The sequence below is a fragment of the Colossoma macropomum genome, unplaced genomic scaffold, assembly GCF_904425465.1.
Source record: "Colossoma macropomum unplaced genomic scaffold, Colossoma_macropomum, whole genome shotgun sequence".
Taxonomy (NCBI): Eukaryota; Metazoa; Chordata; class Actinopteri; order Characiformes; family Serrasalmidae; genus Colossoma; species Colossoma macropomum.
The window spans coordinates 41,300,854-41,315,551 of NW_023494803.1; the positions used below are offsets into that span (position 1 = coordinate 41,300,854).

Genomic DNA, 14,698 nt, shown 5'->3' on the forward strand with positions numbered 1-14,698 from the left:
ATATTTAAACCCTTCATTTCATTAATCTTGTGTTTGGTTTCAGCATCGCTCCAAAAGTGCTGTGTTGGTCTCGCGGGTTCTGTGTTGAACACTGTGTTAAACGCTGCTCGCAGTTCCCGGGACGGCGCTCTGTTTTCACACATACTCAGACTGAGAGAAACGAAAGAAATCAGAGTGAGAGTTTACACTGAAAAACCTGGTAGTTGTCACAAAGCAGCTTTACACAAAGATCCGTGTCTGAGTCCGTATGAACGTGACCGATGGCAACAGTGGCAAGAAAAACTCCCTAAGAGCAAAAGAAGAAACCTTGAGAGGAACCAAGACTCAAATGGGGAACCCATCCTCCTCTGGTCGACACTGGATAGCAAACAGTAACAAAAGAGCAAAATGGACAGAGAATAATGTTTTATCATTAGTATGAAATATTGAAATACAGAAAAGGAGAAAAGCAGTGAAGCGATGGCTCTGATTAGGTAAATAGGTCAGTTTGTCCAGTCACTTCATAAAATCACAGCCCAAAAATGAGGCGTGGGGGTTCTGTGTGAAAACAGTTGTAATTTCTAGACAGTTCGCTCAGTTCGGAGGTAAATACCCTCAGGTTAAAGATGAAAGTCTGCACTTTGGGCTAATATTCATTATTATATTTTATGTATATTGGTAATATTGTAGTGAACCGCTACTGGCTGGCGCTGGCCTGAAGAAGCTCGTGAGAAGATCATGGGAGGCGTGCACCCGCAGGAAAAGGGGCTTATTGTTGTTGTTATTGTTGTTGTTTATTAGTCTAAAGTGTGTCTATGTGTTGTATGTGTGTTTATCGCTGCTGCAGCTGACATTTCTATTCTGAATACTGTTTTCTTTTTCGTGTTTAATCAGTCGTACAGCGCTGGTCAACGTTTCGGTCAGTATCTGTTGTTTATGCAGACAGACTCGCTCATGCGTCCGAGCCACCTTCTGAAGTCAGATCTGCTCTGAGAGCCTGCAGGGCAGATGGGCTTTGTCAGGGTGCCACCTTTGATCCTCTTGTGCCCACAGTGGGATTTCAGGCGCTGGCATCTGGCCTGGCACTGCCCGCTGCTCCGGCTGCTCATTGATGCCCAGCGTTGGCGCGACGTGTGAACGTACTCGAGCGTGGCAGCACATGGCCGATGCCAGCACACTGACAGAGATATTCTGGTAAATTGGTGATGTTACGGGACGTTTCCGTGTCAGGAAAGTTGGAAAGGTGATTATGCTAATCTCACCACGCGTTTCACGCTTTAATGGATTTTTAGTCATTCTGAGACTGTTTTCCAGGGTGTCGCTGAGGTTTACAGCAGAACTCGGAGGCTGGAAGAGAAGCTTCACTTTGAAAGCGAGTTGTGAAAAGGGCCAGACGCTGCGCTATTTAGGCTGAGGAAGCTGTCAGAGTTAGAGCGCTTTTAATAAAGTACTTTTAGCAGCTCAGATTAGAACTCTCAGCCTGCGGTACGTCACAGAGTGAGCCTGGACATTAAAGTGATACCTTAAAGCTGCACTGTATGATATTTTCTGTTAAAACTGAAACAAGTGTCGTTACTGAGTGAGGAGAATATAAACACTAAAACATGCTGAGTGTGTTCTGCTGTGAGTCGCCTGTAAAGCCTGAAATCATCATTTAAAAGTCAGAGGCGACGAGTTTTTCACTCCACGTCGTACGTCTTTACGTATTAACATCACACACAGACTCTAAAAGAAGGTCCGGCTCGATGTTTCGGCCTCAAATGATCTCAGAATCAACATCATACTGATGAAGATGTGATGACTGTAGTAGATAATTCACTCACATCCTCAGAGACGCTCCTTCACCCAGTTTACACTTAGTTCTCTCTGAATTCTCTATAAAGGCCTCAAAAACTCAGATTCATCCGCTTGTGGAGGTCGACGTTACCAAATGTTCTTTCACCAGAGGGGGCTCCAAATCCCCACGCTTTAATAATATCAATAATATCAAATCTTTGACTGAATGTAGACGTGTTCGCTGTCTGAAGTTTGTATCTTCAGTTTTAGCGCTGAAGTGCTAACAAGTAATAGACACTTATATTCCACAAATTAGCACTGCACAGCTAGCACAGCTGTATTTCTATAAAATGTAGAAACTTACAGACAAATTTCCACGGACAGATAAATAAACATCACCTGACAGTCGACTTTTCCGTTCCACCTTAAAAAGTGCAGCTGTTACATTCTGGCGCCCGATAACATGGTTCTCTTTGAGTCTCTGAGCTGACAGACCAGTTCTCTTTGTCTGCGTTCACACAGCAGGTAAAAGTGGCCCAAATCCGATCTTTTTCCTCAAATGTGACACAGATGTGTGTCTGTGTGTCAGTGTGAACAGATAAACACACTGAATCTGACATTTTCAATTCCGATCTGAGACGCTTTCATATGTGGTACTGAAATCCGATACGTATCCGATCTGCGGCAGTGCGGCTCAGTCTGAACAGCCAATCGATTCATGCATATTTTACGCGATCTGAGACTCGATCCCAAACATTTAGTCTGATGTTTCTGTACCAAAACATTAGAAGAGACTCAAACCGCTCCGTGATTGAAATGAGGAGCCCGAGGCTGCAGCGTCAGAGAACAGTTTAAAGAATCCGAGGACTCGAACCAAAGAAGCGGCCGAATAACGAGCCCTTTTACAGCGAAGTCGAAAGCACACTGTGGGTGATGAGTCCAGCTGTCAACCGCTGGAACTTCATAATCGCTCCTGTGATGCTGGTGAAGACGAAACTGAAGCTCCGTGAGCGACTGGCGTTCACTGGCCGTCATGAGTGTTTACCCTTGGATGAGGCGCCATGTGAAGCGCTGTTCTTTTGCGCATGCGGGTCGGTTTAGGAGCTGATCTGTTCAGACTGATGTCGCAAACAGGTCACATTTAAAAGATAATCTGAACAGACAAACAAAAAAATCGGATTTGGGCCACTTTTACCTGCTGTGTAAACGCAGCCTTTGTGTCTCTGTGCTGATAAAATGGTTCTCTCTGTGGCTCTGTGTTGATAACTCGGTTCTCTCAGTCTCTGTGCTGTTAACCCAGCTCTCTCTGCGTCTCTGTATTAACATGGTTCTGTCTGCGTCTCTGTATTAACACGGTTCTCTCTGTGTCTCTGTATTAACACGGTTCTCTCTGCGTCTCTGTATTAACACGGTTCTCTCTGCGTCTCTGTATTAACACGGTTCTCTCTGTGTCTCTGTATTAACACGGTTCTCTCTGTGTCTCTGCGCAGGAAAGTCCTATACCATGATCGGAAAAGACGACTCCATGCAGAACCTGGGGATCATCCCGTGCGCCATCTCCTGGCTCTTCAAGATCATTAACGAGCGGAAGGAGAAGACTGGGGCACGGTTCTCCGTCCGCGTCTCAGCTGTGGAGGTGTGGGGTAAAGACGAGAACCTGAAGGACTTGCTGTCTGAGGTGGCCACGGGCAGCCTGCAGGACGGCCAGTCACCTGGTGTCTATCTCTGTGAGGACCCCATCTGTGGCATGCAGGTAGGGCACTTATACAGGACACACACCTGTCCACTAGTAGTATCGGCACAGATACATGCAGACAAAGCAAACTGTGCTGATGTTATCCAGTTTAGCTGAGTGTTTCAGTCAAAACGTAACTCAGCAGACCCTCGATCACATCCTCTTCACCTGAACTCGTCCACTTTGTTTTCACGGCAGCGGACATAAAGGAACGGCCAGTCTTTTGGGGTTAGCATTAGTTCAGCATGGACACCAGAGCGCATTAGTTTCTGAAATTCACTCTAAACACCAAAATATAATTTTAGAATGCATTTATTTTAAAATGTTTGGAGAAATATTACACATAGAAATGTCCTGTACAAAAATAACTGTATGTAAATATGTTTATCAAATCCATTTGAAAATGTATGAAAATATCCAGAATCCTGTCTGATGCTCTTCACTGTCTGATACCTTTAGAAATGAATTTGTGTTCCAGTATCTTCATTTAAATCTGATCAAATGATCCTTTAACAGGACAGAAGCGAGTGTTGTAGTACTGATACTGATTATGACTCAGAGGTGCAGTGACAGGCCTACTGACCGATACACCAGCACTACTGGCTGTTCAGCAGCCTGATGGCCTGGGGGAAGAAACTCTCGGAACCAGCTGGTTCTGGACTTTTATGCTTCTGTATCTCCTCCCTGCTCAGCAGCTGTGAGAACAGACAGTGGTTTGGGTGGGTGGAGTCCTTCAGAATCCTCCTGGTCTTCCTCAGGCAGCGGCTGGTGTGCAAATCCAGGAGGTTTGGGAGCTGGACCCCGGTGATGTGCTGGACTGTCCACACCACCCTCTGCAGAGCTTTCTGCTCAATGGCAGTGCAGTTCCCATACCAGGAGGTGATGGAGCTGTTAGAACGCTCTCCACAGTACATGAGTAGAATGTTCTGAGGATGCGGGGGTTCATGCCAAACCTCTTCAGCTGCCTGAGGAAGAAGAGGCGCTGTTGTGCCTTCCTCACCACCCGTGTGGTGTGTTCGCTCCATGTCAGCTCCTCTGAGATGTGAGCACCGAGGAACTTGAAGCTGCTGACCCTCTACAGTGGCTCTGTTGATGGTGATGGGGGGGTGCACTTTCTCTTGTTTCCTGTCCACTGAGCTTGAGACATTGAGAGAGAGGTTGTTCTCCTGGTTAGTATTAATACTAATAAATGCATTTAAAAATATATGTAATTAAATAAGTGTTTTGGCCATTTTCATAGATTTTCGTGCAAAAGCTCATTTGATAAATACATTTGGAATTATTTATTGGAAAATTATTTTCCCATATGGAAAAGGGGTGTGCAAACTTTTGCATGTGACTGTAGCTAACAAGTAGTGGAATCCGATATCCCCACCAATTAGCATTGTGCTAACGGCATGCCTGCTAACTGTGTCAGAGTGAAGGGGAACAGTGTAAAACTACTGCTTTAATCGCAGCGCCTGGAGCAGAGTGTGTGTGTGTGTGTGTGTGTGTGTGTGTGTGTGTGTATGTGTGTGTGTGTGTGTGTGTGTGTGTGTGTGTGTGTGTTGTGAATGTGTCGTGTTCATAGCCGTGAATGAGCCGACAGACGTGGCGGAGCTGACAGTTTTATGTGTTAAATCAACGCTTTCTGAAAGATAACAAAAAGCCGGAGCTCTCTGGAGGAACGCTGCCGGCGGTCTCTGACTCTGAGACTTGGTGGTCTGCGCTGGTTTGAGAGCAGTAGGTTTAATATACTCGTCACACTGTTTTGCCTGTAAGGACATTTTCTCGCGCTCGTTTAGGGATTATCTCCGCTAATTCTGCAATCAACTCCCAATAAAGCTGTCATTGTCGAGCAAAATGCCTTCACGTGCTGAATGGATTAGTTAGCGGAGACAACCCTATCTGTGTAATCCCCCAGAAATCAGCTGTAATCTGCTCTCGGAAAAACACTTCATCCACACGCAGCTCCATGTTCCTCACCGAGCTCCTGATCAGGACGAGATGGCGGCGCGAGGGACACCTGAGGCTGCATCTCCATTCAGAGCTTTCCCAGAACTCTAAGAACGTCCGAATTCCTGGAATTGTTTCCATAGCTAGCTAACATAGCTAGTGGGCTGATTAGTGAGGCTGATCTATCGTTTACCTCCATCCTCTATACTTTCTTAACATTTTACAGCTTCCTACCAAATATTTGAAACATATGAAACCCCAGCTAGAACTGTTTTGTTCTAAAATGTTCTGGGAATGTTATTACCGTTTCAGAACGTGTAGGTAACGTTAGCCAAAGTTGTGGGAATGTTATCTGCTACCACATATGGACTTCTGAGATTTTGTGTCATTTGACTTCGTATTTCCGAGGATCCAGCGACATTCAGAGGAAAAATCTTTGTTGGGTTTGGAACATTTTTGGGATTTGACTGAGCATCGATTTTTGAAAGCACTTCGCTTTTCCCATAACAATAAACAGCTTAGACACAGATTTCCTTATATGGGCATGACGCAGACTACAGAGTGACATATGACCTCAGTGGTCTTTATCCCTAATATTGTGATGTTTCTGTAGCTGGCTTACTTAGATAACTGACTGATTAGCAATGCTGATGTATCATTAGCTACCATTCTCTATAACTTCTGAACTTTACAGCTTCCTGCCTTTTATTTGAAACATATAAGAGCCCAGCTAGAATTTTTTTGAGAATATGTTAAGAATATTATATTTTTTCTAAATATAATTACTTTATTAGAACGAATAGGTAATGCTAGCCAAAGTTGCGGGAACATTGTGGGTGTGGATCCAGTGACATTCAGAAGATAAATATTTGTCAGACAGAACATTTTGGGTTTGAAACATTCTTGAGATTTGGTCGAGCGGCGATTTCTGAAAGCACTTTTCACTTTTCCCATAAAATGAACTGCTTAGATGCAGAATTCCTTATACGCCGACTGCAGACTGATGTGCGTCTGGAGTGTCTTTATCCCTGTTATTGTAGTGTTTCTGTAGCTAGCTTATATAGCTAACTGGCTGAATAGCGATGTTGATCTATCGTTAACTTCTGTTCTTTCTAATTTCTCAACTTTTTACAGCTTTAATTATTTAAATCACATGAGGTTGTAAACAGTGATTTTTATAGTCAGTGACATTCCCAGACATGGAACCCAGACTACAGACCAAAGCTGGTTTTGCCTAAAACTTGAATGCTGTTTTTGAACACTGTCACCATCACACCATTTGGTAAACACTGCAGAGTCACTGAACCCTCCAAATTACAAGGTCGTTTCACAGTCAAAGTACAGTTACAGTACAATGCTAATAGTGAGCTAACACTGCTGTGCTGAAATGACGTCATATAAAAGTAGGTCTACTCGAGCTACTCAACACCAGCTCCTCAAACTACAGACTGAACCAGACAAACGCCTCTAAACTACCACACTGGACAGAGCCTGCCGGTCTGTTTGAGGTAACTGGTGAGGCCAGTCTTATGGTGTCAGTGCAGTGTGTTAGCAGTGTTACCTCACATTGTAACAACATTCAGAATTTGACTCCTTAACTACCTTCTAGTCCAGATTATCCAGTGGTCCTCGGTGGTCTATATCCCTGCGAGTGCAGCGTGGTAGTTAGTTAGAAGTGATGGTCTACCAGTGGCGTCTATTCTCTAAAATGAAAAGTCACATCATATTAATATCAATTTATTATGTTATCTGCAACAGTGTTGATTTTATTTGACCAAAAACAGCGATTCTGAACTTTTGGTAGTATAAATATGAGTTTAAAAAACTGATTCCAGTCCTTCAGTCTGACTGACTGAGCTGCATTTGAAGCTGTTTTAAAATAGAGAATATTCGTATACCTGTGACCACCTTACAGCAACTGAACTCCGTATCACTGCACCACTTCACAGAAAGTCCTTCTGCTGTTAATGAGTCATCTCTGACTCTAATGCTGCTCACATGGAGCACCGAGTGTACTGATGAAGTTAGAACCCAGTTTTGGTTAAACTGAGGGGCTGACAGCTTATGTTCTTATCTAGAACCAGGCTGGTCAACTAGCTAACAGGCTAAAAGATAGCTAAACATGCTGAATAGCTCCATCATTAATATCACAGGCTTGAATTAAAGTACCTACAGTATGATTCACTGTAAAACTGCAGTATAAAAGTCTAAAAATGTCACTATAATGTCTCTCACACTTCAAACGTCCATGTTTCAGTCAGAAATCGCGTCAAAGCCAGACTGAGTTTCTAACAGCTCTGTATTCCCTAAACAGTGCGCTAGGGAAGTGCAGAGATTCTAGCCTCTACAGCCAAACAGTCTGAGTCCCAGATGACTGTTTCTTAGCTGTATTATTCTCTGTTGGGCTGCAGGAGTCAGTTTTTATGTTCCTCCGTAGTGCACCCGTAGGAGCAGGGGGCCATTTGAGCCCCTGTGTGAGAAGAGGGCGCCACTGGATTGGTGCTAAATAAGACTCACGATGGTAATTTGGTCACCAAAAAGTGCTTATAAAGTGAAAGTTTCTGCATATGTTCATTATAATACAACAGAAAGTTAAAAAGTTCATGAAATGACAGGCGACCAAACGTTCTTCTCCTCATTTAGTCCATGGTTGCTTGGTAACGATACCACACTCTAAAGGAGCTACATTTCTTGATGGAATACTTTTATGTTGACTATTATTAATAATAACTAATAATTATTCACAGAACGTGTGTGTATTTTATCGTATTTTATGTTGGCCACCATTTTATAAAAGCTTTTATAAAAGCCCTAAGCCACTCGAGGCGCACATTACAGTGATTTTATCACGCAGAAGGGGTTTTACTCCACTTTGCCTAAAAACACCCTTCACTGCAATAAAATCACAGTGACCCACGGCTCTCATGGCTTGCTTTAGGATATTATTGCTGTCAGATCAACTACATCATTATGTCATTACTGTCAGTTACATCATAGAAACATGGATACAATGTTTTTCCTGTTTCCTGAAAAACTATTTTATTGGAGATCTGAGGTTTCGTTCTGACAGTAATGTTATATTTATATTTATATTTATATTTATATTTATCAGTCTGTTATGAAGAGTTACTGACGTGTCTGCTGTTCTGGTTCAGCTGCAGAATCAGAGTGAGCTGAGAGCTCCGACAGCAGAGAAAGCTGCTTTCTTCCTGGACGCAGCCATCGCCTCCCGCTACAGCAGCCGGCCGGACTACGACGAGGAGGAACACCGGAACTCGCACATGCTCTTCACCCTCCACATTTACCAGTACCGCATGGAGAAAACCGGCAAAGGAGGCAGTGAGTACAGCCGCACTCTATACACACATCTACTGACCACACCAGAGACTACACACAACTACTGACCACACCAGAGACCACACACATCTACTGACCACACCAGAGACCACACACATCTACTGACCACACCAGAGACTACACACATCTACTGACCACTCCAGAGACTACACACATCTACTGACCACACCAGAGACTACGCACAACTACTGACCACACCAGAGGCTACTCACATCTACTGACCACACCAGAGACTACACACATCTACTGACCACTCCTAACACGGTCAGTTCCGTGTTAGGCCTCTTCAGTTTTAGCACTGGAGCTAATGTAGGTAACAAGGTAATGGAAGCTGATACCCCACCAGTTAGCAAGGCTGTGAGAGATCACTGGATTAGGTGTGTGCAGTGATGTAGACCTGCAGTTAGCACTCTGCTAATTGGTGGAGTATAAGCAGTAGTTAAATTTAGAGATGGTGGAATCAAATTATCGTTTAGGTTGTTTATCGTTTAATTTCTATTCTTTATAATATAATGTCATTACAATGTTTTCCTAATATCTTCTTTATTTATTTACTTTTGTATTTTTCTTTAATGCACATTTTTGATTGATTTGTTATACGGTTGTGTGCAGAAGTTTGTGCACCCCAGTCAAATTCCATGTTGTTGTTGATTTTCTGAGTGTGAAGAAGTTACACATCCTCCACAGAGACACACTGCTGCATATTTAATACACCGTTACTGTTTATTTACACTTAGTATCACTCAGAAAATCACACAACATAGACTTTGACCAGTGTTCAAAATCTTCTATACAGCCATAATGACTGTATATATTATATAATCATATTTAGACTTATACCTCCAACGCATTTGGAGTGTAAATCGCAAACATCTGTAATGGATTTATGATAAATAACATAATTATCTCACAGATTTGTGTTTTTTTTGGTATGAGGGATGTCACCCCCCCCCCAACTGAGCCATAGGTCTAAGCATTGTGGACATTGTGGACATGTTAGCTACATTAGACTAAAGAAGCAGACCTCAGACACCAAACACATCATGGCTGATTATATTTGGAGTAAGGGGTGGGGGTGGGGGGTGAGAGTGGGGGCAGCTGATTTTTGGATAAACTATCTCTTTAATATAAAGTTTTGTGTTTATTTTGTGTTCATTGATAAATGTTCTACTTAATTGTAAGACCTGACCAGCAGGCGGAATTAGCTTCTTAATTCACTCCCTTGTTGCTTCATAAAGCCGACTAACGTCACTGAAATCACATGATCTTTTGTGTTTGTTATCCAGTGTTCGTCTGTTTTTGTCCTCTGTTGTTGCAGAGCTGAGAACAGCAGCTCGTATCTGTGTAAATCTCTCAGGACTGAACAGGATGTGCACTCTGTTCAGCGCCATTAGTCTGAACCTCTAATAGTCTAATAATTAGCATCGTTATGGGCAGCTCGTTAAAGGCGTCCATTAAGCCCCGCCCTGCCTGTGCTCAACACGCCCACCCTCCCAAATTCAATATCACACTCTTCCTCCGCCCCACCGTCCCAAACGCTGCAGTATAAACAGAGCTCGATCTCATAGAGGCCCTGTCGCTGAAGGTGCTAGCGTTAGCGTTAGCGGGCTGCGCGTGCCTGTGAAGATGTCGAGCTATTTCAGGAGAGCAGTGCTAATTTCTCTTAGCGCAGGAAAGTGTGCGTCAGCCACAGCTGCCTCTGAGGCAGGTGAAGCAGATCCAGATGTTTCAGTGTTGGCTTTAGCGGAGTGCAGATTGGACTGGAGTCCAGACTGAGCAGAAGGAGGTCAGAGTGAGGAGGAGCGCAGAGCTGATCCAGCTTTCAGCATGTTGATGAATGATCGCTGTGTTAGAGCTGCTCCTCAGAAACTGTATCTGCGTCACGATGATTCTCCCTCGTTTCCTGTGATTAAACTGTTTGTGAGTTTGTTGAATGTGATTATGCTGTTCCTTCATTCTGAACACGAGTTATTCCAAAAAAAGGACTCTTAAAGCTGCAGCTGCTGGACACAGTGACGCCACTCAGCATCTCACTGTCGCTGCACTGTATTAAACACAGAACACTAAACCACAGTAGGTGTCTTTAAATTTATGCCAGTGTTTAAGATAAACAGATAAATCATCTGTTAGCTCATCTGTTAGCTAATGTTACCAGCCTAGCTACACTGTATCTCAGCCCAGCTACACTGTATTTCAGCCAGCTACACTATATTTCAGCCCAGTTACACTGTATCTCAGCCAGCTACACTATATTTCAGCCCAGTTACACTGTATTTCAGCAGCTACACTGTATTTCAGCAGCTATACTGTATTTCAGCCCAGTTACACTGTATTTCAGCAGCTACACTATATTTCAGCCCAGTTACACTGTATTTCAGCAGCTACACTATATTTCAGCCCAGTTACACTGTATTTCAGCAGCTACACTGTATTTCAGCAGCTATACTGTATTTCAGCCCAGTTACACTGTATTTCAGCAGCTACACTGTATTTCAGCAGCTACACTGTATTTCAGCCCAGTTACACTGTATTTCAGCAGCTACACTGTATCTCAGCCCAGCTACACTGTATTTCAGCCCAGTTACACTGTATTTCAGCAGCTACACTGTATTTCAGCAGCTACACTGTATCTCAGCCCAGCTACACTGTATTTCAGCAGCTACACTGTATTTTAGCAGCTACACTGTATCTCAGCCCAGCTACACTGTATTTCAGCAGCTACACTGTATCTCAGCCCAGCTACACTGTATTTCAGCCCAGCTACACTGTATTTCAGCAGCTACACTGTATCTCAGCCCAGCTACACTGTATTTCAGCAGCTACACTGTATTTCATCATAGGTTGATTTAGGTGGTGTGCTGTGTGGTAGTATTTAGACAGTGTGCAGTAGTTCTTAGACAGCTGCAGAAGTCTTTAGATGGTGTGTAGTAGTCTAGATGGTGTGCAGTAGTCTTTAGACAGTGTGCAGTAGTCTTTAGATGGTGTGCAGTAGTCTTTAGACAGTGTGCAGTAGTCTTTAGATGGTGTGTGGTACTCTTTAGATGGTGTGCAGTAGTCTTTAGATGGTGTGTGGTACTCTTTAGATGGTGTGCAGTAGTCTTTAGATGGTGTGTGGTACTCTTTAGATGGTGTGCAGTAGTCTTTAGATGGTGTGCAGTAGTCTTTAGATGGTGTGCATTATACTTTAGATGGTGTGCGGTAGTCTTTAGATGGTGTGTAGTAGTCTTTAGACAGTGTGCAGTAGTCTTTAGATGGTGTGCAGTAGTCTTTAGATGGTGTGCATTAGACTTTAGATGGTGTGCGGTAGTCTTTAGATGGTGTGTAGTAGTCTTTAGATGGTGTGCAGTAGTCTTTAGATGGTGTGCATTAGTCTTTAGATGGTGTGCAGTAGTCTTTAGATGGTGTGCATTAGTCTTTAGATGGTGTGTAGTAGTCTTTAGACGATGTGCAGTAGTCTTTTGATGGTATGTGTTATCCTTTAGACAGTGTGCAGTAGTCTTTAGACGGTGTGTGGTAGCATTTAGACGGTGTGCAGTAGTCTTTGGACAGCTGCAGTAGTCTTTAGATGGTGAGTGGTAGTCTTTAGATGGTGTGCAGTAGTCTTTGGACAGCTGCAGTAGTCTTTAGATGGTGTGCAGTAGTCTTTGGACAGCTGCAGTAGTCTCTAGATGGTGAGTGGTAGCATTTAGACGGTGTGCAGTAGTCTTTGGACAGCTGCAGTAGTCTTTAGATGGTGAGTGGTAGCATTTAGACGGTGTGCAGTAGTCTTTGGACAGCTGCAGTAGTCTTTAGATGGTGTGCAGTAGTCTTTGGACAGCTGCAGTAGTCTTTAGATGGTGTGCAGTAGTCTTTGGACAGCTGCAGTGGTCTTTAGATGGTGAGTGATAGTCTTTAGACGGTGTGCAGTAGAGGTTAGTTAATAAAAAAAAAAATCACTATTGTTGTCATGTCTTTTCATGTGCCTAACACATTACTGACTGTCTCTCTCTCTCTCTCTCTCTCTCTCTCTCTCCCTCAGTGTCTGGCGGTCGGAGTCGTCTGCACCTCATTGATCTGGGTAGCTGTGTGAAGGTTCTCAGTAAAACCCGGGACAGCACGGCCGGACTCTGCCTGTCCCTCTCTGCACTGGGGAACGTTATTCTGGCTCTGGTCAATGGCAGCAAACACATCCCTTACAAGTAGGTCATTCTTACTCAGCGTGACGTAAATGCAGATTTACACAGATATTAAAATGCGCACTGGCCACTCGGACCACCAGTCCAGTGAACTGTGCAGCCAACATTAAGAATTTGTGGCCAGAATAATAGAAACATTTATTGTATATACATTGTATTCAAGATAAACAAAGAAATCGAAACAATAGGCACCATCAGCGCTCACCAGAGTAAAACAAAGCTTTTAAGAATTCAGATGGTTCTTTCGGTTCTCCTTTAGCTCCCACTTTCCATACCAACACTGAAGCTAACATACTCGCTTAGCCCAGTATACGGCTGGGTCCTCAGCCCAGATCTGGCCCACACACTGTGAAGTAAGTAGGACTAATACAAGTGGCCCAAATCTGGTCTGCAACCAACATTCACGCCAGAATTGCTCCACAGTATAGACACTAAGCAATACTGAATAAACCCTGAGAGCAAGAGGACAGTGGACGACTGCTGACCCACTTGTTGGTGTAATTTAGCTTCCATTTTCCGTTCTAATACTGAAGCTAACTTATCCGACTAGTTACAGTGATGCTCTTTTGCTTTCCCTTTACATACCAATACTGAAGCTAACTGAGCTAATTGTCTGAATAATTATGTTGATGTTCCACCTTTCATGCCAGTACTAACACAGCTAACACAGCTTTGCTGATGTACTTTAGCTTCCCTGTCTACACCAATACTGAAGCTCCCAGAGGAAAGAAATCGTCCTTAAGATCGTCTCGGAGAAATAAAGCAGATCTCAGTATTATATTAACGATCACTGGTTTCTGAGCTGTTCCTCCTGAACCTCCTCAGGAGAAAAGAGGAGATTAATTCCAGCGTCTCACTGTGAGACGTTCTGGTGATGAAGGAGAAAAGCGTGAGTTCTCCTTCTGCACTGACGGACTGCTGAGAGGGTTCTGTGATCTAGAACGGAGCTGTATAAGAGAACGATTAGATCTCACACTGTTCATATGGAGATATTACTCAGCTGAGACGGGGCTGAGACGAGTCAGACTCTAAAGAGTTAATCCACATGTGGGACCACGTTTTGATCAAAGTGAGAAAATCTGAGTTTTATTTCTCAGGAGCCGAATTTCAGAATCAGGAGAAAACGGCTTCAGTCTCACTCTGATTTAAACTGGACTGAACTGTGTCCAGGAGAAGAACCTGAGATCAGGAGGAGATTCATTTAGAGTATTTCTTTCCTCTGGGCTAACGTAGCTAACTTAGCTATGTTAATGTAGCTTTGCTGACGTACTTTAGCGTCCACTATCCATTAAAACATAAAACAGCTCAGACTTGGAGTTCCTTATATGTGCATGATGCCGACGCGTAACAACACAAAAGATCTGCACACTGGAGGCTCCACACAGCACAGTGAGCAGGAATGCACTGCTTTCAGATAATTAGCCTCATTACTGATTATAAACCTGCAGGCGGGAGCTGTAGGTGACTCCATCAGCCCTCTATAGATGTACGTCCATTCCATCTGACATTCAGAGCTTTTGATTTGAGCAGTTATTAGCGGTCAGTAAAGCTCTCGGTTCTCCAGGGTGAGAGCGAGCTGAACACGGCTGCTCTCTGAAGACACACAGACAGATGCTTTTTCATATTCATGCCTTTTTCTGCTCCATCTCCTCAGCAAAGCCGTCACACAGGTGCCGTCGCCTTGTTTTCCACGGCGGGCTGTTAATTCGGGTTAAATACGGCGCTGAGAGAGACGCTTCAG

The 14,698-nt window shown here is 43.7% G+C and overlaps 1 protein-coding gene across 2 annotated transcripts in view; it reads left to right on the forward strand.

Moving 5' to 3' along the window:
- The window catches only part of kif26ba (kinesin family member 26Ba), a 126,404-nt gene that overhangs the window by 99,949 nt on the left and 11,757 nt on the right, over positions 1-14,698 (forward strand). For both annotated transcript variants that reach the window (XM_036593107.1, XM_036593108.1), the window contains exons 8-10: positions 3,246-3,508; positions 8,581-8,764; positions 12,801-12,960. In XM_036593107.1, coding sequence (XP_036449000.1) covers positions 3,246-3,508; positions 8,581-8,764; positions 12,801-12,960 — 607 coding nt within the window. The remainder of the gene's footprint in view (positions 1-3,245; positions 3,509-8,580; positions 8,765-12,800; positions 12,961-14,698) is intronic.